At 43.8% G+C, this 23,288-nt stretch overlaps 1 protein-coding gene across 9 annotated transcripts in view; it reads left to right on the top strand.

Annotated features, from left to right (window-relative positions):
• Positions 1 to 9,241: 9,241 nt before the first annotated feature.
• JADE1 (jade family PHD finger 1) overlaps positions 9,242 to 23,288 on the top strand; it is a 56,410-nt gene continuing 42,363 nt past the window's right edge. For 2 of the 9 annotated variants that reach the window (XR_003029916.2, XM_005217552.5), the window contains exon 1: positions 10,804 to 11,504. Coding sequence is in view for 2 of the 9 variants with exons in the window: in XM_005217552.5 (XP_005217609.2) it covers positions 11,066 to 11,504 (439 nt within the window). In the remaining 7 variants the exon portion in view is untranslated. 9 annotated transcript variants of the gene reach the window in all.

Here is a 23,288-nt window from a genome sequence, read left to right as displayed (position 1 = left end):
ATGACACATTCTATCCTTAAGAATAAACAAAGAAAAAAATGGCAATTAATGGTGTTAATGAGAATGCTGTGATCATATTTTTGCTTTAAAAGATCACACTGACTATTGAATAGAGAATGAATTAGAAGAGGACAGGACTGCAGACAGACAGGTGGTGGTTTAAGTCACTGAGATGATGGTAGTGGCTTTAGGGATGGAGAGAGAAACCTGACGTAGATGTGGTCTGGTGATAGAATGGATTAGTGGTGGTGATGGTGGAGGAGATGTCAAGGAAAAAGCAAGAGCCAAGGATGATGTTCTGACTCCCAGTTTGGGCAGCTGTGGATGGTGGTGCCGCTAATTGAGATCTGGGACAGATGAGGAATCATGAAGTAGGAGGGAAAATAAGTTCATTTTTGGGGTACACCAAGTTTGAATCACCTGTGGGGAGTCCAGTACCCGGGGTGTTCAGAAAAGTTGTTGAAGATAAAAATACACATGTATGTTTTGGGGGGTGGTCATGAGAGCAGGTGAGAACACTAAGAGATACCTGTAGAATGAGAATAGAGTCGGACTTAGGAGAGAACCCTAAGGAAAACCAACATTTAGGAGACTGAAAGGGAGAAAGCAAATTAACTCAAAGCTGGTGTGGGACAGAAATTTTTTTGTGTGATGTAATTTACAACCCCTTCTGGGAAGCAATTAGCATTCCTGATAAAGTGCGTGAACAGTTTTCTGACAGACTTTAATAAGACTGAGAACTCCTTCTGGGAAGCTAGGGTTACCCATCCAGCTGATTGACTAGCCTAATAATCTTTAACCAGATGTTCTTTTTTTTTTTCTTTTCTTTTTGTATCCATTCTAAGCATGGTTGGTGAATCATTCATTTTTTCTTATAAAATGTCTCAACCAAAATGACTCCTTCAGTTGAATTTTTTGAAAGCTTCTCATTTACTCAAAAACAGTTTGTCTGAGGCATTGCTTTAACCAAAGAGAAAGAGGAGCCTCAGAAAGCAAATTAAGAGGGCAGAGAGATAGGAGAGAAACCAGAAGACTGCTGACATTATGGAAGCCAGGTTGATCTCAGGCGGCCTCAACCTGCAACAGCTTGGAGCCTGGCTTGGGTTCCCAACCAGAGATTGAGGCTGGGTCATGGCCGTGAAAGTACCAGATCCTAGCCACTAGACCAGTGGTCAGTGACATGGACTCTGGCCCTTCAGCTTTCCAGAAAAGAATTCTCACAAAGATGGAAAGTAGTGAAACAAACTATTTATTAAGAGGAGGAAAAAAATACAGTACTTGTGGACGGATGCACAACTAGACTCCAGGACAGAGAGTTGCTGAATCTCATCCTCATGACAGTTTGACTCACTTTTACAGGGCATTCCTTCCAGGTTTCCTTTGGCCAATCATTTTGACTTGTCTGGTTCACAGTCCTATTTGGTATATCTCAGGATCCTTCCATGTGTACGCAGGCCTCTCTTAGCCAGGATGGATTTTACCGAAAAGAGTAGAACATCCCTTGACATAACTACCCTTTGGCCTCCAAGGAGCCTTTCTGCACATGTGTGGTCAGGTATTCTGGTCTTGGAGTTTTGATCCACAGGGAATAAATCTTAAATTGCTTTACCCTGGGTGTGTGTGGTGGGGTGGGGTGTGCTCATCCACCTCCTGCCTCAAGGTGAAAGTATTTCATGAAACAGGGCACACAGGAACAAGTTGTGGTGACCCAAGGACGAAAGAGCAGATAAAACCAAGGAGGGTCTTGGAATGCAGGAACGGAAAAACCAGACCCTTATCGTCCTTCCCTTCCCCATGTTGTAACTATTAACAGATTTCTGGTCCTCCTGAGCAGTATAACCTGTCTCACCTCCTACCCCACATAGGAAGAAGGTATTTGCCTTACCCAGTATCCATGCCTCATCCAATCAGCAAATGACCTGCAAGACCCCTATCCCACTCCTTGTAAGCTGGGTATAAAAGTGGACTAAGAACCCCTGTTCAGCGTTGGTTCTCCCTTGAGCTGGCCCGCTGTTCTAACAGCGTCTCCCACTCTAATAAACTTTATTTCCCTCTCATTCTCTCATGTCTGGAAATTCTTTTCCAACCCATGCATGGACCACAAGTGTCAAATGGAAGTGAAAGGTCAAGTAGAATATGGATGAGAAATTGCTCCTGATTTTAGCAGTAAGAATGTCAATGGTGATCTTCTTTCAAAAAGTGTGACTGTAAAAGAGAAGACAGAAATAAAAGAGAATAAGGGAGATTTGAGTTTGTTTGTTTTTAGTGGGAGACAGAAATTTATTTGAATGTGTTACGGAAGGAATTAGTAGCCAGAGAAGTAGAAAATGCCTGAAAGAGCAGGGATAATCTCGAGTTAAGAGATCAGGAAAGGTGAGCTAGTCTCAGGATTCTGAGCCCAGGTGCAGGGAAGGACATATGCATCCCACTGTGATAGAAAAAGGGGAGGGTGAGCCTGTAGGGAAGACCTTCTGTAAGTTTGGTGTTAGAAGATTAGAGGATTTCCTCTTCAGCGGTTGCTGTTACATGTGTGATGTAGGTTAGGAGCTCTGCTGAAGATGCCTAGGTAAGTGGCAGGATGGCAGCAGGAGGACCGGGAGAAAACTCTGAGAAAGATCCCAGTGAGAGCAGGAGAGTGAACTGTCTGGGGAAATAGTGATTTCAGGGCACGGTGGAAGTGGTGGAACACCTTGTGGAAACTACCAGCCCAGGTCTGTGATTTTCTCCTGTGGCACTTTGAAATCCTGATTCTGGCATGAGGACAATTAACCTGGACTGTTACTGGTGACTCCCTTGTTTGGAGCCTAGGCTCGGTTTTCTTCTTACTTTATAGACACTTGCAGTTGATCTCATCCACTCCCATGACCTCAGTTAACCTCTCTGTGCTGATAAATCCTAAACCCATACTCACAACCCAGCCTTCCTCTAGAACAGCTGACTCTTGATCCCATTGGCCTTGTGCTGCTAAGTCACTTCAGCCGTGTCCGACTCTGTGCGACCCCATAGACGGCAGCCCACCAGGCTCCCCCGTCCCTGGGATTCTCCAGGCAAGAACACTGGAGTGGGTTGCCATTTCCTTCTCCAAAGCATGAAAGTGAAGTCACTCAGTCGTGTCCGACTCTTAGCGACCCCATAGACTGCAGCCTACCAGGCTCCTCCATCCATGGATTTTCCAGGCAAGAGTACTGGAGTGGGGTGTGGGCACCTTCAATTGTCTGCCTCCTCAAGCTGAACTACTGGATTTTCTTTCCTTAGGAATTTCCTTCTTTTCCTTTGCCCCGGAGGCAGGGGTTTGTCGTTTTCACCAGGAACCCTGCTCAGTGTTTAATGAACATCTTTTGGAATTTCAAATGTAGGAGTCTATTCAATTCTCTAAGCCAGAGACTTGGGAGACATCTTTTACTCCAGCTTCTTCACCTCTGGCATCCAATCTATCACACACAGATGTGCCTCATGGCAGAAAAAAACAGTAAATTATCAAACAGTTATAACACAGAGACTGAAGTGTGGGCTTCACCTCCTCTTCTTTGCTTCATTAACATTGGAACTAAACCAGTGTGCCCGGGGGGGCTGCCTCCCTCCCAGCCTCCTCCCCCACCCCTTCCCACACACCCCCTGTGGCCTTAGAGAAAGTGGGAGCCAGTTTTTCATTTGCTAATGATTTGGGCTCAGGTTATAATGGACCATTAAGGTGTTTTGTGGAAGAAAAGAGGAAAATGGAGCTTTCCGGTGGAGGGATAAAGAGACTGGAGTGGGGACCTGGGACTCCAGGGAGGAAGGGCCTGGAATCTGATCCAGACTTTTCTGAGAAGAGGGGCCAAGAAGGACCCTGCAAGGGGCCCGAGTCCTCCTGACTGGGGCCCCTCCTTGTCTGCCCTGGGGGCTTACAGTTTCAGGCTCCGCACTGTGTGCAGGGACAGAGCTTGGACAGCTCAAGCTGTTCACTGCCCAACAGGGCTTTTGTTTGGTTGCCTAGATGTTACTTCCTTGAGGAACAACTGCCTCAACCAAGTGGGCGCCCTTCTGAGATGCCACAGAGACCCCATAAGCCCTAGAGACATCCCTTGGACACCGAGCTGGCTGGGGGGAGGAGCTCTCACTCCCCTGCCCAGAGCAAATGCTGAGGCCTCTGGAGAGCTGGACTGTGTTCCCCAAGCCCCCATCACAGGCTGCTTTGCCTACTTGTCTCCCTTGCACGATCCATGGCTGTTATCCAAGCCTCCATCTCTCACCTGTTAACTGCAGAAGCCTCCTAACTAACCTCCCTACCTTGTGTCTCACCTCTACCCCATCCTTTTGCCACACAGAAGCCAGGGGCTTTATTTAAGAAACAAAAAATAAACCTCCAAATCAAGAAAACCACTAGATGCCCCCCAATCCCCACCGCACCCCCAATCTGGTTAATACCTGTAATCTTTTAGGTTTATGCTTCCTCCACACCCTGTAGTTAATTGTCATCACTCCTTTGTATTTTTAACTGCCCTAAGTGCAAAGAATTAGAGAAGGAAATGGCAGTCCACTCCAGGATTCTTGCCTGGAGAATCCCATGGACGAGCCTGGTGGGCTATAGTCGATGCGGTCACAAGAATCCAACAGGACTAAGCTACTACACCACTACCACCCGGGGCAGAGAGTAGACCTGCTTACCTATTTACTCGCAGCCTTGTCTCGCATGCCTTGTCATGTACCTCAAACATGGTGGATGAAAGTAAAATCTACTCAGGTGGTTGCTAAACCCGAATCAGAATTATTTGAAAAACAATTCAAATTGTTAAATTGCTTGTTAAAACACAGATGGCTGGATCTCCTTTTCTGATTCAGTAGGTCTGGGGTGGGGACGGAAGTAATGGATCTCTGACCGGTTCTCAGGAGTTGTTGTTGCTGGTTGGAGATCACATTTTGAGTTATCACTGCTCTGCATCTAATTGGAGAGGACTGGAGGGGTAGAATTGGAGTCACTTTTTAGACAAGAAAGGTCCATGGGAAACAAAATTTGGAAGTCATAGAGGCAGTGGCTAAAAGAGATATTTGAATTTGATATTAAAATTGGCGAAACTTTCCAATAGTTGACAAGTTTGAGGGAGTAACTATGAGAATATATGGTTGAAGTGGCCTGTAGATGAAGTTATGGTATGCAGGCTGGCCAAGACCTGAAAAAAAAATTACTTTAAAAAGTAAAATACTGAAAAGATAAAAATGAAAGAAGTGAAAAGAAACATTGTAAAATGAAATGCATGACATCATTCAAATATGTGACATTATTAAAAATGCCTAGGAAAAGAACTTGAAAAATATATGGCAATGTTTATAATCGTTATCCATATAGATGCAATATATCATCTTCCTTTGCCTTTCTAAAATTTGAAAATTCTCTCCATCATGGTTTCCATTCATGATTGAGAAAAGCTTCTCTTATTTTGAACTTCTGCAGTCTTGGACATTTCCATCTGGCTGAATTAAGTTATTTCCTCTTCTCTCTGTCAGACTCGTTTCTCTTTGACATCTTGCATTGTGCTAAAAGTATGAAAATCAACAAAATTAAAATAACCAAATCAAAGACAAGCAAAAGAAAACAAAAATGAAGAACCTTGAGAAAGGCAATAATTTAGTCAGTCCTGACACCTGCAAGAAAGCATCTTGATCACTGGTCTTCCAATCATTCTATGTACTGTAACCACCTACTTGGAGGGATTACCAGGTTGTTCATGACTGGTGACTTCATTGATTGGTTAGACAGGGAGCTCTGTTCCCCAAATAATATCATTCAAAAAAGTTATTCTTTTCTGTCATTTAGTTATTAGAGTTATTTTAAAAACTAGTTGACAACTTAAGCTTGCTTTATAACAAGGTATTGGGGATTAAATTAAAAGTTCCACACAATTAAAGTACATATAAACTTTTAGAACACAACTCATTTTATCCATGAGAGCACTTGTGCAATAAACATTGTATATACATATGTCAATGGCACCCCACTCCAGTACTCTTGCCTGGGAAATCCCATGGATGGAGGAGCCTGGTAGGCTGCAGTCCATGGGGTCGCTAAGAATCGGACACGACTGAGCGACTTCACTTTCACTTTTCACTTTCATGCATTGGAGAAGGAAATGGCAACCTACTCCAGTATTCTTGCCTTGAGAATCCCAGGGACAGGGGAGCCTGGTGGGCTGCCGTCTACGGGGTCTCACAGAGTCAGACATGACTGACGCGACTTAGCAGCAGCATACATATGTCATAACATATACCAATTGGCAATGGTATTTGCCAGGAAGAATTTCTTGCTCAATTTCTTTGAAGGAATGAGATTTATAGGATTTTAGCATACATATCCACTTAATTTCAAAGATGAACAATTCTGAATTTTGTGTCAAGGTTTTATAATTCTTTACCTGCAGAGTAGACACAAATGAAATAACTAGGTAAATATTTATAAGTTTAATCATGTATGATTTCAAAATAAGGAATATGAATATATGTATTCAGTATTTCTATAAACCTATTATTATGGAAGCGAATAATTAAACTGTGTATGCCAATAGCAAAATGAAAGCAATATACAGAATAGTAATTATCACCATGAACACTGATCAGATCAGAAAAGACTAGAATCTTGATAACTACACTGACTACTTTGTACCTATTTTCTTGAATGTCCTTTTTATCTCTAATAATAAAGTGTGAATTAACAGGACCATTCTAGAAACCAAGAAATTGTAATCATGAATGATTTGGTAAGTTAATAAGTGACAGAGTGTTACCAGAAACTCATTTCCTAATTGCCAGCTTAGTACTTCTTATTCTTTAAATATGCTGCCACAAGACACTGCTGTCCCATTTTAGAAATAGGATGTATAAAGGTTTCCTTTGTGATCTGGCAGAAGACATTTATTATTTAAAAAAAGTCAATCGCTGATCATTAATGAGTTGTTTTTATGCATTATTGATACAAGTTGTCCTCCACTTCTACAAATAATCATCAACTTGTAAGTTTGGTAAGAACAACCAGAAATTACTGTTAATAAGACAAGGGGTGTTGAATATCATCTTGTCTATCATCTCAGTGGGGAAACTAAGATCCAAAGACATTTGTCCAGAGTTATAGTGTGAGTTGATAGGAGGCTGCAGACTTTTAGTCCAGGGCTGTGTACAGCACATGGCACTACCTCATCACGTTCCTGGGACCATCAGTCTTAAGCATAGAATCAGTGTTGAGGGTTCATGTATTCTTTTACCCCTTTTTTTCTCATTTACTCAGCACACTTTCATTTTTGTTGCCTGATGTTTTGGGAGTGGGGATAGTCAGAAAAAAAAAAGTTAAAGGCTGAATGGTAAGTGTAGCTTATTTTTTATTTTTATTTTTTGCAGGGGAATGAGTGAAATAAATTTCCCTGGAATGTGGAAAAGTTGCAGTCTTCAAAGGCAAGAAGACCAAGAATGAGAGATAGGAGGGATGGCTCTCATACTGACAGGGTCTCTGCTGGGCATGTTTATGGAGTTATTTCAGTTAACAACCCTTCAGGTAGGGCCTGTTAACCCCATTTTATTACTCAGGAAGAAACTGAGGTTCAGAGAGGTTTTGTAATTTACCCCACACTTGCATAGCTGACAACTCGTAGATTCGGATTCAGTTCAGGGTCTGTCTGGCTATGAAGCCTGTGTCCTTTTACTTCTGCAGTAGAGTATGTGTAAAGTGAACCAAGGAAAATAGCAGTAAGTTCAGGGCAATATTAATAACAGTAATAATGATAGCATAGTGCTTTACATATGTGGTTTCTTTGAGCAGGATTAAGTGAGCACGATTAAGTGAGCACATAAACAGTACTGATAGGGTGTCTTTGTACTTCATTAGTGAAGCAGGCAAGAGAGAAAAAGGACATATACTTAAGATTTCCTTTGGTTTACTTTGCTTTCTGAAAAATAATTGAAAGACTCAATTAGTTTTGTTTTCCCACATTTATCAGATTACTATGATCCCGATGTAGGTGGATGGGTTGGTGTGAGATTTTATGAAACCAAACCTGACATATTCAGAATTCTTCCAGTGGACAAGTATGCCTTAGGGTTTGATACTCAATTTTGTAATCAGTGATCTATGTTCCGGATTATTGAATAGTATTTTCAACCTGTACCCCATTTTTTTTTTCTTTTCCCTTTTGAAGCAGAATATCATATAGACTCATTTCTTTAAGGGGGGTCCATGAGAGAAGAGGGCTTCCCAGGTGGCTCAGAGGGTAAAGAATCGGCCTGCAATGCAGGACCCCAGGGTTTGACCCCTGGGTTGGGAAAACCCCCTGGAAAAGGGAATGGCAACCCACTCCAGTATTCTTGCCTGGATAATCCCATGGAGCCTGGTGGACTACATTCCATGGGGTCCCAAAGAGTTGGACATGACTGAGCGGCTAACACTTTCATGAGAGAAGCCTGTTAATCTCCACTCCTTTTTTACACATAAATACCCCAGAATTAATCTGACTAATTTCATGTTAGTCTGCAGCTCCAGTTTTAGCATTAGGCTCAATTCTCCCTATTTGGAAGACAATGTCCCGTTCTGTAACACAGTGTAACATAACGGTGGTGTCAACTCACAAATAATTAGTTTCCTAATGAATTAATGCTTATTTGGAATTATCATTTCGATACAAACTTAGGTAAAGATGTGTTCCGGCTCCCAAACTGGATTTTCTATATTTAAAAATGTCATAATAATCCGCAGCTCCCCAAAAACTGTTACTACCAAAGAACTATTTATTTTTCCATTCAATCTAAAAATAAAACCTCTCACCCAAACTACATTCCTTAATAGCCACAGTTTAATCTACATAATTTTAAAGTAATTTTTAAGAATCCTTTTCTAGTGCAGTGATGTCAAACAAGAGTTGAGACTGGGAGAGTCTGAAAGGGATAATTTAAAAGGCCACCACCCTGGAGGTGTCTTGGAGACACTTCAAGAAAGTCTAGGCTCACAAGAGAGGTGAAGGAAGAGATTTTAAAAGCTGAAGCATGCGGCTGTTTGCAAGCCCCTGCTGACCCAGGCCGAGCCTGCTACGGCGAGGGCCGCGAAGAGTTAACGAGGGACAGAGCCCCCCGCACCGCGGTTCCCGGCGAGCTCCCTCCGCCCTCCCATCCCCACCCTCTCGTTTTGGCAAGGGATTAAAGTGCTCCCCCCTGTGGCAGCAGTGACCCAGAAATGAGTTTGATTCACACAGTCCTTCCTCCATAACAAGCCAAACGCCCGTCCGAGAGTGCCTCCCTGCGCGAGCGCCGGGTGTGTGCGCGCCGGCGAGAGCAGGGGCCCGCCCGGCTCCCCGCCCGCCACTCCGTCCGCCAGCCCGCCACGGCCCAAACTCATGCGGCGCGGAGCGAGCGGCGAGGAGCCCAGCGCCGCGGCCGAACCCCTCCGCAGCAGGTACGCGCGCGGGCCGCGGGGGGCGCGCGGGGAGGGCGCACCGACCGAGAGTCCGCGCGTGTCCGCGTGTGGGTCCGTGTGCGCGTCCTGATTCCGCGGCGGCGGCAGCGGCGGCGGCTGCAGGACGAGCCGAGAGGCTCAGCCATATTTGATGGTTTTGTTGCTTTGCTCGGGAGTTCTCGGGAGTAATTTAATGCCGAAGGTCGCTGCCTAGTGGAAATAATATAGTACGTCATTAATATGGCGCCAAAAGATTGGGTTCTCGATATGTAGCGAAGGAGGGAGGGCCGGCAGCCGCCGAGCGCAGCGTTACTATCCCACCAGTAACTTGGGCATTGCCGGGGCGGGGGCCAGAGGAGGAGGAGGAGAGGATGATTTTTGGATCCTGAGAATTGATGTGTGTTGGATCAGTAAGTTTTATTATGATTATTTTTCAGTTTTGGGGGCTGAAGACTTAAGAGCTTTTTCTTTTGGATTAGCGAAGAACATGCGGTTTTCAGGCGAATCATCAATTAAAACGCGTTCAGGAGTAGAAACCCAGTTTAGTTGGCTTTAGTTATAGAATTTTTTAAACAGCTAAAGTGCATTAGGTTGCATGGAAGTGAAAAGCATAATAGCAACTTGGTAGACAGATGGCAATGGCAGAACAAGGCCCGGGTACATATATGAATCCAGAGTGTGTGTGACCGTGGTGGTGGTGGTGCGGGGGAAGGGACGACGACTGTATAGTCAAAACATAGGTGTGGGTATAGGTTCATCCGTGTAGGGTAGCTGCAGCCCTATCTCTTATCACCGCGTCACCACATGTCCAAAATATTCATTGCATCAATTCAAGGACAGTGAGGGAGGGGTGGGGGGGCGGTGCAGGGACAGTTTAGCAATTAGGTTCTTCCCAATTGGGTTTCCAGTGAACGGACCTTTTACTTATAGTGAGACTGCCTGTGAAGTGTAAAACCCTTTATCGGTGAAATTAAGAAGGAGTTGCATTGGTAGACCAAACTACCGATTAACTATGAACTTAAAACGGATTGCAAATTGCAACCTTTTGGCACCGTCTGCAAATTGTGAGGATGGTGTCGTGTCGCTTGGTCCGCCTGAAAACGTGCAGTGTGCACCTCGGGACTGCAAGTTGCGAAGCCCTTCAAGTGCACGTGTCCTGTGCCTGTGAGTGTGTATTTGTGAGTTGGGGGCTGTTGTTCTGTAGCCAGCAGGCTTTCCGGGTTGTTGGCGCTGGCTTGCAAATGCGGGAGAGGGATGGAATGTGGAATGTTGACCGGGGAACCGAATCCTGTCGGAACGGTCCCATTTGCTAGAGAAATTCGATCCCTTCCACCTCCTTCCCGCTCCCCCCGCCCGCCTGCGGGCAGGAGGCGGGGCCGAGGACGCGGCTGCTGCTCAAAGTGGCGGAGCGCGGCGGCGGGAGGCAGGTGCACGGCACCCGCCAGTGGGGGTGCCTCAACTTCCGCGGGCGTTTAAATAGCAGCCTCTCTCCCCTCCCACCGGTAATAGGTGACCTGGCGGCCGAGGGCGGTGGGGGGGAAAGGGACGGGGTAGACCCGGGAGCTAACCTCCGCGGCACGTGGGCAGGTGCTGGGTGGCCCCGGGGCCAACTTTTGTGGCCCGCCTCTGGCTCTGGAGGAGAGGCGGCTCCATGTGGAAATGGGGACGGGCGGGCGGCGGCCGAGGCGCTGCTTTCTCAGCCGCGCCGGAGCGTCACCTAACGGTCCCAGCAGCGTTGCCGGGGCCCGGGGTGGGGGGTTTCGGGGGCGGGGACGCCTGGCCTACCGCGCCCGCGCCGCGGGAGCCCCGCACAAAGCCCGCGGCGCGGGGGCGGCCACCGCGCTCACGCCCGGGGAACGGCCCGAAGCCCGTCGCCGTCCCCGCGTTGATTCCGGCGGGCGGCCGCAGGCGTTTGTTTGTTGGTTCCGCGCCGCCTTCCTCGCCGGATGGCTTCCTGTGACAGAGGTGATACACAGTTTCCAGAACTGTCTGGGGGCGGGAGCGGGAGCCGAGTCCTCTCCGAGCTGCTCGCCGTCACCGCTGCTCCCGCTCCCATCTCACAGCCGTTTCTCGCCGGCGCGCCCGCCCCACTCTGAAGGTGCCGCCCGGGAGGGATTCGGGGAGGGGGGGACGGCGCGGCCGTTTCCAGCGGCGCAAGTGGCTTCTAGACGCGAGGGAGCGTTTGATTTGCAACTGGGGCCGAGCGGATTGGTGCAGCTGGCGGCGGCGGGGCGGGAGGAGCGGCGGCGGCGGCGGCGGGGGGGTGGCCACTTTCAAACGGAGAGGGCGGCGGCGGCGGGGACTCGCTGCGGAGGGAGCGGGGCTTGATTGCGCCACGAGAAGGTGTCATCACTGCACCGGGGCTAATTCCGGCGGAGGTGCCGGGAGTTACTTTCCCCTCCTCCCGCGCTGTTGTTTCTGTCGCCTTGGGAGGAGGAGGAGGAGGAGGAGGCGGCGATGAGGGAGAGAGGGAGGGGGCGGCGCCGCTGCGCGAAGCCGCGGCTCTGCGCACAGCCCGGCGGGCGCCGTGCGGTGCTTTCTCCGGTGCGGGGCGGCGGCCCAGTTCTCCCCGCCCCGGGATCCCCGCCTTCCTGGGGTCCTCAGCTTTCTCTGTCCTGCCCCCCTTCCCCCCTCACGGGCTCTGCATCCCAGAGTCCTCCGCCCCCGGCTCTCCTCGCCCCGGGCCCCCCTCCCCGGGCGCCCCTCCCCGGTTGTACCCCCCTCTCCCCGCCCCGGCTTTTCCACCCTGGGCTCTCCTCCCCGGCGCGCGGGGGCAGCCGTAGTCCCGGCACCCGGTGAATGCAGCGAGCAAACAAAAAAGCGGGCGATTTAAACGTGCCTTCGAAACCCGTTAGGAATGCATCGTCACCACGAGACCGTTTAAAAGCAGCTTTGGCTGGTTTTCTAGTAACTAGGAGGCAGGCGCCCCACCTCGCTTCGGCGGGGTGAGGGTCTGTCGCCTTCTATTTACCACAGCTGAGGGGGAATTTAAATTTTCTCTTTGTAAAGTGATAGCTGCAGTTGAATGACTTAAGACGGCTACGTTTTTAGGAAATTGAGAGAGAATCTGAAGTTTCCATTAATGGAAATACTTAGGGGCTCCTTTCCCAAAGGTTTTTATTAGGTGAACTATTTTTCCTTTTTAGAAAACCCGCTGTGAACGGCTAGCTCTCTAGTTACTTGTACCCCAAGGCTAATACCTTTCAAAGTTAATGAACTAGTTTTGAGATACAGAGAAATTACTTCCCTGGAAGCTGGTTTAGGTGGTGATCCACCAGTGGTTAGAGATTAGGAAGTTGTGTTTGACCAGATCGCCGCTAATCAAGATTTAATCACTTTTAGCTGGAGAAAAGGAGCGTTCAGTGTAACTATACTTACACTGACAACACTTTTGATAAAATAATTTATTGTAGTAGAGTGGGCAACACATACTGGACAGATAAAGTGCGTGTTCTGTGTGTGACACTTGCTAGCAAATACCTTCACCCGAGAATTCTTAATGCCCTTTTGTCCCAACGATTTTAGTCTCATCTAATGCCACTTTTAAATCAGATTGACTTTGGTTATTTTGTTTTCTCCCTTAAGTTTATGTGTTTTTATACGTTATTTGATGAGTTGGCATACATACCTCCTCCTTACAGCAGCCAGAGATAAAAGGAGTTGCCTGAACTTGCAGTAGAATTTGAACTTGATTCCATCTTAAGGTCATAGGCTGCTTTCTAAGAAGAAAATTTGAGTGGGTTGTAACAGAGATTTTTAACTTTTACAAAGGTGGATGTATGTTCATTTAGAAAGAACAAGATTCCCCACCCCCTACAAGTTGCTCCTCCATCACCAGACAGGTTTTCAGCCTATAAGTGAATACTTTGGTTTCCTATTGCAGAGGTTGAAAGAGTAGCTATAAAGGGAAAATAGTGAGAAATGATGAGTGTGTGAAAAGTGGGAACAGGAGAAAAAACTTTTTGGAGTTTAAGGACATGTTGTATTTTAGAATGAACAGTTGCTTAGCCCAGAGACTTTGGGTAGAAGGATTAACTAAAAAAGCAAACAAAACTTGGAGGACTTGGTGAGAATACAAACACATCTCCATGTGTTTCACCTTCATAAATAATTGATTTTTTACTTCAAAGAGCCCTTAGTGGCTTAAAGTATTGTTACAGAAATGGTGTTATTTTACATGTACATGTTTTCAACTAGAGAAGCACATATAAAAACACATTCCTATCACCTAGAAATCATTTTATCATTTTCCAGGTAATTGTGTATACATATGTATAATGACTCATACTGTCTGTACAGTTGTGTAAGGAGTGTTTTTTCCTCCTGTTAGCTAGCTTGTCTATTTGGGATACATTCAGATTTTCTTCCTTGGCCTCCAAATATAACAGCAGCTTTATCTAAAACACTGTCCAATCAAAGATCATTGCATCTCGTTATTTCCTGTAAGTAGACACTAATCTGTAGTAACTTTTTGACAGAACCTATGACATTGAGGAGGCATGTCTTCGGAGTTAATCATGACTGGATTTGAAAAAGTTAGAATTTAAGTAGCATTTTTTTGTGTGTAATTTAGAGTCTTCAGTTTGAAGATTATTTGAAAACTGTTTTAAAGGAAATTTGCCTGATGTATTTATCTGCACACTTGCTGAGAAAAAAAAAATTAACTGTGTTTCAGTACTGAGGTGGTTAGAACAGCAAACATCTAGACATCAGACACGGACCAAGTCTTGTATTTTTAGGCATTGTCAGGAGTGAGGAGGAGACAGATGACTCTCACAGTTCTGCTTGCTTGCTTCCTTTCTGTTGGTGAAGCTCTTTCCTCAGTAATACGGGGCACCTGTTACACTATTACAGTTCATGGTCTGTCAGAATTTGCGTTGTATGCCCAGTTTTCCTACATGGTTAATAAAACAAGACATTCTCTAGAGGAAAATATAACACTTTTGTCAGTATCTTGCTGCTTATTTGGATTGGCATTGAAATGCTTGACTTAATTGGTCAAACAGTGGGAGTTATACCAATGTTAAACTTCTTTGTCTCTGCTCAAGCCTGTGATAGTTAGAACACTGTTGCCTTGTTTAACAGTAAATTAAAAAAAAAAATTCAAATAAAGGCTGACTTTGCTTGGAGTTGTTAGTTTCTTGGATTGTATCAGAAGCCTGATAGGAACCTTAATTGGCAAAGTTTTAGTTCCTGAGTCAGTAGGTTGTTTCCTTTAAAGTTTTAGTGTTCAGCTGGTTTTCTCTGTATTAAGATCTTGTTCAGTCATTAAGCTGTGTCCTACTCTTTGCGACTTCATGGACAGCAGCATGCCTGGCTTCCTTGTCCTTCACTGTCTCCCAGAGTTTGCTCAAACTCATGTCCATTGAGTCGGATATTGCCATCCAACCATCTCATTCTCTGTCACCGCCTTCTCTTCCTGCCTTCAATCTTTCCCAGCATAAATGTCTTTTCCAGTGAGTCGGCTCTTCTCATCAGGTGGCCAAAGTATTGGAGCTTCAGCATCAGTCCTTCCAGGGAATATTCAGGGTTGATTTCCTTTAGGATTGACTGACTGATCTTCTTGCTGTCCACGGGACCGTCAGATGTCTCCCTCAGCATCAGGATTCAAAAGCATTGTAAAAGCATTGTATCTGACTCTTTGCAACCCGCCAGGCTCCTTTCTCCATGTAATTCTCCAGGCAAGAATACTGGAATGGGTAGCCATTCTCTTCTCCAGGGGATCTTCCTGCCCCAGAGATTGAACCCAGGTCTCCTGCATTTCAGGCAGATTCTTTACTGTCTGAGCCACCAGGGATGCCCATTTGAAGACCTGGCAGCACTTTATTTGGTAATGTATTTAAAATTTGGACAGTTGATATGTTTATTATATGTAGTATATAAAATTTCAAAAAGTTGAGACAATTGAGAGTCTTGCTATTTGCTTGGTGAAAGTGAATGGGAAAGTCGCTCAGTCATGTCTGACTCTGTGACCCTATGGACTGTACAGTCCATGGAATTCTCCAGGCCGGAATACTGGAGTGGGTAGCCTTTCCCTTCTCCAGGGGATCTTCCTAACCCCGGGACCAAACCCAGGTCTCCCGCATTGCAAGCATATTCTTTACCAGCTGAGCCACCAGGGAAGCCCAGGAATACTGGAGCGAGTAGCCTATCCCTTCTCCAGCGGGTCTTCTGACCCAGGAATTGAACCCAGGTCCTCCTGCATTGCAGGTGGATAGAAGCCTATTTGCTTGGTGTGTTTATACAAAGAATATTGATAGGTGATTGTGAGGGATTTATATTTTGGTATTTTCACAGATGGTTGGCTCTGATGGAATAAGTAAACTCTGCATTCCTAATAAATGGGAGAGTGCTCCTGGAGCCCCTTTTTGCCTTTCAGTTGAAGTGGCATCTTGTTAAGTTTAGGCAGGGCTGAGTGTCGTGGAACAGAGAGAAAATTTAGTCTAAGAGAATGTTGATTGTGACTCTGGCCATGTTATTGTGGCTTGGCCTTATCTAGCCTAGACTTTGAAAGTTTATTCAGGATGTCTTCCTTACCTGAAAGCAACAAAAATAGGAAGAGTCTGGGTATTTCCATTTTTGAGTCCTTTGTTACCTCTAGACTAGTGGTGTATTACGTGCCCTTAACAGGTGTTCAAGGACCAAGGTTTTAATGAATGCTCTAAAACAAGTTACGTGTTTACTTTTTTTGCTTTTGGTTCTTCAGGTAGAGTTAAAGACTGTTAAGGTGATTGAGGGCAGTTGAAGTAAGTTCATTTCTTTAAACTTCGGTTCTTTCGGGCTGATTTGTTGAAGGAATTAAATCACAGTTTTCTCTTGTTTTGAAAGCACTTCCAGCTGGCAATAATATATAGTTTTTAATACTGATCTGCACAGGATCAGACATTTAATAATGTCTGCACAGGAGATTTTATTAATTTGAAAATTCATGACAGCTTCTAAGACAGTTTCTAAGCAGTTATTTTAAGTGAAGGTTTCACTGGGGAGAGTCCAAACTGAAGAATAAGATGAACATTTTTTTCTTTTATTCCTTTCTCCAGAGTAAGCAGCAAGAATTGGCAAGGTTAACAAGTTGCTGGAGTTTGAGCTGCCTGGTTTGCGTTTGTTTAGCACAAAGTACACTTAACATGATTTAAGATTTTTCTTGATTAGTCATGGTCATTTTTATGACCATCAGTTATTTCAGTGTTGAAATAAAAAGATGCACTTTAGATGTGTAGGCTGAGTACTTGTGACTTGTAACTTTTTTAAGGTCAAGGACACTTGAGATCCAAAACCTGTGGGAACCTCTCCAGCAGAAAAAGTGAGTTACTCAAAAATTTGCATGTCATTTCAGGGTCTGGATGAATACTTTTAAGTGCATCCTTGGATTTCAATTTGGCATTTAAATTCTGGTGACTTCTTTTTATGATTTCTCTCTGATCCTTTTATATCACTGTTAAACCACACATTATAGTTTAAATGCCTGTCTAGAACGGTCATTTTTCTGCTTATTGGTTACTGGCTTGAAAATCAGATAAGTTTATTAGTTGTTATAACTTAGTGTACACTGGCCCCAAGAAGGAGCCTCAGGGGTTTTCCTTTGAGAAGAATTCACAAGTTTCTAGACATGGCTTTAATTTAAGTTGGCTTAGAACACCACCCTCCTACCCCGCCCTCTTACCCCCTTACTGCTAGTCTGTTGATCAGTAGCAGAGATCAGTAAACTATTTTAGTAAAGGGGCCATATAGCAAATGTTTTAGGCTCTGTGGGCCTGATAGTCCCTATTACAGCTGTTCAACTCTGCCATCCTAAATGCGAAAGCAATCAGTGGACAAAAAGTAAATGAACGAATGTGACTGTGTCCCAATAAAACTTTATTTACAGATAGTGAAATTTGAATTTGGGATAATTTTCAGGTGTTCTGAAATGTGATTCCCTCTCCCAAACCATTTAAATACATAAAAACCATTCTTATGTATTGAGCAACAGCAGGTTGTAGAGCCCTAATTTATAATGACACAGCCATACCTGTATATATATATTGAAAACCTGTACTGTAGTATACATACCTGTAGAACAGTATATACCTGTAGTGTAGGATGTGCATGCATGCGTGCTGAGTCTCTTCAGTCATTTCTGACATTTGTGACCCTATGGACCTTAGCCCGCCTGGCTCCTTTGACTGGGTTGCTGTGCCCTCCTGCAGGGGAGTTTTCTGACCCAGGGATCAAACCAGTGTATCTTACAGCTCCTGCATTGGCAGGTGGGTTCTTTGCCACTAGTGCCGCCTGGGAAGCCTGTAGTATAGTATAGTTACACAGTTTTAGCTAGTCACCAGCTGGGACTGAATTCTGTTTCTGATAGGAACCTGAAACAAGTTGAAATCAGAAGTTTGTTTGATAAATATGAAGGCAGTTGACTCAACTCAGGGCTGTGGCTCCTAACTCTTTGGTTCCTAGATAGTCTTTGAGGGTAGGATGTGTAATACAGGACCCCATGCACCTTGCGAAACACAGCTAGGTAGTCACACCCTCCCAGGAGGCCAGGCCAAGAGGCCCTGCGTGAGGGAATATACATTATGACCTGGGACTGCATCCAGAGGGAGACGTTTCCAGAGGAGTGTGATGTCTCTCCACGTAGTGTGTGTGTCACACCAATCCGAAGTGAATACCTGCTGCTCAGAGGACACGTGGCCCTGTGATAGTGTTCAGGGAACCACTCGTGTGCAGTCTGTCCAGCTCTCCAGCAGGCAGAATGGCATTTGCAGCCATCTTCACGTCAGCTTGCCAGGAAATATGTTTCAAGTTCTAAGTTAACAGACTGTTTGTTGAGTACATTTTAGTTGTCTGACCCCAGATAACATGTAGTCCATGGCCTTAATCTTCATGATAACCTCTTTCTAAATCTCAGGAGGTGTCCAGGAGCAGGAAGCCCATGGTCCCGTCACCTGGGAGGAGGATGGATGGCACAGGTCTTTGATTCAGCCTCTGGCTTTGCCCTAGACCCATCTGTGTGTCTTTGCTCTTGCTGCTTAACCTCTCCAGAACTTACTGTACGTACTTCCTTTTAAAATTAGGAAAGGTAAATTACCTCCAAAACATTTTCTGGAGATTAACTTAGGATTTTATGTGTTTCTTTGGGGAAGATGTCCTGTAGACACAATCCATGGCTGAGACTGTTTTCAGCTTTAGCCTCAGAGACTACATTGCAGACCTTGCTGCTAGGTTTTGAGACTGTCCTATGTTTCCGTGACTGTAGTAACAGGACTTGTACAATTGTGATGAAATGTTTGTTTTAATATATAATTCAGATGATGTGTAAATGGAGTTTTTGTTGTTAAGTGAGTCATCTAGATCTTCTAGTGTACAACATTGGAAGTCTGAATTTTTTTTTTAAACTGTATTTTAAAATTTTTTGGTGACTTAACATTGTTAGTGGTAACTGATAGTTTCTGACAACCGGCTATAATCAGGGAACAAAGTTCCTCAAAACAGCTGCATTTCAGCCTGTGCACAGTGTAATTGTCATTAGCTGGTTGAGTCTGGTTTCTGCAGAAGCTGCTTTGTATATCCTGTATAAGAACATCTGGTTTGAGCATTTAAAAATCTTTTAAAATTACCCTGTAGTCACTTTGCATTTATTGGCTTATTCTTCCAAGAGTCATATAAGGAAGTGTAGACTCCTTTCCCATCCTTATTTTGGCGTTGGTTCATTCAGAACTATCTCCTGCTAACACTTAGTTTTTTTTTTTTTTTTTTTTAAGTGTTACTCTTCAGAGAAGTTTTAGAGTTTGATCTGGAGAATGTGCATGTGTATGTGTTAAAAATTAGAATTTGGTTCAAAGATCCCAGGGCTGAATGGAACACAAACGCCTCATTGCAGTGAAATGTTATATAAAAAACTATCTTTTCATATATTATGAAGAGATTGGTCTTATGTTTGTTTTCTCCAGTAATTTGTTAAAAAAGAAAAAAGTGTGAAAAGAGGACCTATAGGGCAAAATAGACTGCATCTTTCATGTGAATTTTGACACAGAGTGATAGCACTGTGTTAAGTGTTAAGGAGGATTCTGAGGTCACGCCTGGGCTTGTGGAAAAAAAGAATGACCTAATTTATTAACCATGCTTGCCATGGGTAGAGGAAATGGTGTGTTTGGTAACCATCTCTGGAATGTAGCTCCCCCCCCCCCCCCCAAAAATAGTACTGCTCTTAAAATGGATAAAAGGTTGAGTATTTATTTGACTTTGAATTCTTTAAAGGTAGTTTAAACCCTAGTTTTCTTGTCTGAGTTAGTTTTTCTATTCTTAACTGCATATATTTTTAGTGACCTGCTACTGGCACACTGGCTATTCTAATGTTTTGAAAACTTTCACTTTTGAATTAAATAATGAATGAGTGATAGTAGCATTTTACGGCATTATCCTATTACCTTTTCTATTTTTTTCCTCCTATGCTATTTCATCAGGTATTTTAAAACAAGATAAGCCTTTGATACCGCATCTCAGGAAGGAGGTGGAATATATGTAGTTTATTGGTAGCTGCTCATTTTAGGCTGGTGCCTGTGTGGGGCCAAGAAGCTGTGCTCCCAGGGTCTTCTATAATGTGAGGAGCAAGAAACAACGGTTCTGGATTTTTAAATCTTTACTATTACAAATAGCATAGTGCAGGATCATGGTAAAAAATTAAAATCATCTAAAATGTCATTCAGTTCAGTTCAGTCACTCAGTTGTGTCCAACTCTTTGCGACCTCATGGACTGTAGCACGCCAGGCCTCTCTGTCCATTGCCAACTCTTGGAGTTTACCCAGACTCATGTCCATCAAGTTGGTGATGCCATCCAACCATCTCATCCTCTGTCATCCCCTTCTCCTCCTGTCCTCAGTCTTTGCCATCATCAGAGTCTTTTCCAATGAGTCAGTTCTTCACATCAGGTGGCCAAAGTATTGGAGTTTCAGCTTCAGCATCAGTCCTTCCAATGAATATTCAGGACTGATTTCCTTAGGATGGACTGATTGGATCTCCTTGCAGTCCACGGGACTCTCAAGAGTCTTCTCCAACACTCCAATTCAAAAGCATTAATTCTTCGGTGCTCAGCTTTCTTGATAGTCCAACTCTCACATCCAGACATGACTCCTGGAAAAAACCGTAGCTTTGACTAGATGGACCTTTGTTGGCAAAGTAATGTAGGTCATATGCTGTAAAAGGTCATAAATGTAAATAAAATTTCCCAACCTATTCAGTCTAGAATTCTGCAGTCACTCCAGGAATTCTGAGTAGATGGAAACGGGTAGAAGCTCAGGGTTGGAGTCCATGATGTCTGGTTGCCTATATTGTTTGGGGTGAATTCATGGAAAGAGAACAAAAATACATCCCAAATACAGATGGTTGGAATATTTTGTCATAACTGCTCTTCAGGTGCTGACTGTAATTGTCATCAATTACAGAGACCTGAGAGGGATTTAATAGATTATTTTAGGGCTCATAAACAGAGATTGGATTAATTTATAAAGAACTTAATGGTAAACTAGTGTGTTACAGCACTTGGATTTTATTAGTAACATTCACAGGGATGAATATTGCATTTATGATTATCTGGGCAGTTATTAAAATCTTCTTTCTGGTAGCGGTGGTAGGTTATTTGTTGCTAATATAAACTCTTTTTCAGCTGAATATTTTCAAGTAGATGTCTCTGCAGAGACTGTAGTAGCTTGGGCACCATGTCCTTTAAACAAATTTTGATATATGACATTATAACAGACACAGTTTTATAAGTTCTTTTTTTCTGAGTTGAAATATTTAGACAAGATTAAAGCTTTTAACACTTAAGATCTAAGCAGTTTGTCAGTTATATCAAATCTATGACTGTCTTTTTGACCAGATATAATTTTCTGGTTAAAGTGAGAAATCTGGGTTTGAGTTACAGTCACACTAGTATTTTTAAACTCTGAGCATTTGAATTTAGATAGTGTTGTTAATTTGAAAACTTTATGTCTAAGAGATTAATGTTTGCTATAAAAACTGAGATAAGAAACCAGCTGATCTTGTTCACATTCATTTATGGATAAGAGATTACTTTGAAGTATAGGTCATTATTATATTTGGGTATTTTATTTGGGGTAATATATAGTCATTGAATGGAGAAGGAAATGGCAACCCACTCCAGTATTCTTGCCTGGAGAATCCCGTGGATGGAGGAGCCTGGTGGGCTACAGTCCACAGGATCGCAGAGAGTCAGACGCGACACAGTGACTTCATTTTCACTTTTACTTTCATACTCATTGAAGATAAGCAAGAAGATCTATTAAGAAACTATGAGTCTTTCTTTATGGGGGAAGTATTAATAGTCTATGACCAGTGACTAAGGGAACAAATCATGTTGCATAGTGTTGAAAAATAATATTTGAATGTCTGAACTTAGCAAATAGAGCCACCTCATTACAAAATCTTTTGTCTTTATGTAAGACTTCTTGGTGTCTGAAAGTCCGTTCTTTAATGTATGTTTTTATATTATACATATGCTAAATATATTTTAAAATATAGTACATTTAAATATTAGATTATTAACTTTGACAGAGCATGGAAGGACACCTTATAAATTTGAAAATAAATAGAAGTTATTCCAGTTAAAGGTCAATTAGATATTAAAGTGAAGTGTCTCAAATTCTATAAAGCTGAGTTGAACATGGGATAGAGTTTACATACAGGAACTCGTTCATCCGTCCTGCATTGCGTGGGTGTGTTCAGTCACTCGGTCGTGTCCGACTCGTTGTGGCCCCATGGACTGTAGCCCACCAGGGTCCTCTGTCTGTGGGATCTTCCAGCAAGAATACTGGAGTGGGTTGCCATCTCCTACTCCAGGGGATCTTCCTGACCAAGGGATCGAGCTCAAGTCTCTTGACTCCTGCGTTGACGGGTGGATTCTTTACCACTAGTGCCACCTGGGAAGCCCCGTTCATCCACTGCATTAGTTATGTATTAAGTGATACACAGAGAAGGAATATGTAGGAGGTCTTTGAGTACTTTCTAGAACTTCTTGAGAGTGAAATAAATAAGAATGAAAACATACTGGACAAAATCGATACTTTGAATGAAAAAAATAGCCTTTCTGCATATAAACCATAAGCAATGAAAATCACTAGGGTGCAATCCTTAATATAGCCGTAGTGTTTATGGCCTGATAAATGGTGCCTGTTCCACCACAGAATAATTCTAATAACTGGACAGTTCCTCAAATCTGTCTTTTTCTCAGGTGTAGCGCTGAATAAACATCCTGAAATTCTTAATCATCTTATTCTTTTGTAAAAGTTCTTTCTGTCCTCCAGGGTCATTTCTCATTCTTTCTTGGCTAGAGTCACATACCAGTCATGCCTCCCTGTTACCACACCCAGGTCACTAAATTTGTTCCCTTGCAAATTCCTGAACCACTTGGGGATGGGTTCCTTCAGCTAAGGGCTGCTCTTAGTGCTTGCCAATTCCCCACTCTAATTTCAGTCCAAGGAAAACATAAATTTGAAGGTTTTGAGGCAGCTTGCTGTCTCATGTACATATCCTGTGAAAGTGTTAGTTGCTCAATCATGTCTGACTCTTTGCAGCCCTGTGGACTGTAACCTGCCAGGGTCCTCCATACCAGGCAAGAATGCTAGAGTTGGTTGCCATTTCCTTCTCTGGGAAATCTTCCTGACCCAGGGATTGAACCCAAGTCTTCATAACAGTTACCACACTGCAGCTAGTTATCTAGATATCTGCTTACTGTATCTGCCTCTGGGCCATTCCCTACCTTGTTCATCATATCTTTGGCATCTACCTTGATACAATTGAATGAATATGTTAACTAATCCACTGCTTTTTAACCCATGTGGCAGGAGAGTCTGAAGGAGAGCGATCTGCATGCAGGATGTTA

The sequence above is a fragment of the Bos taurus genome, chromosome 17, assembly GCF_002263795.3.
Source record: "Bos taurus isolate L1 Dominette 01449 registration number 42190680 breed Hereford chromosome 17, ARS-UCD2.0, whole genome shotgun sequence".
Taxonomy (NCBI): Eukaryota; Metazoa; Chordata; class Mammalia; order Artiodactyla; family Bovidae; genus Bos; species Bos taurus.
The sequence above is the reverse complement of the archived record's forward strand: the minus strand, read 5'-3'. Positions and strand labels throughout refer to the sequence as shown.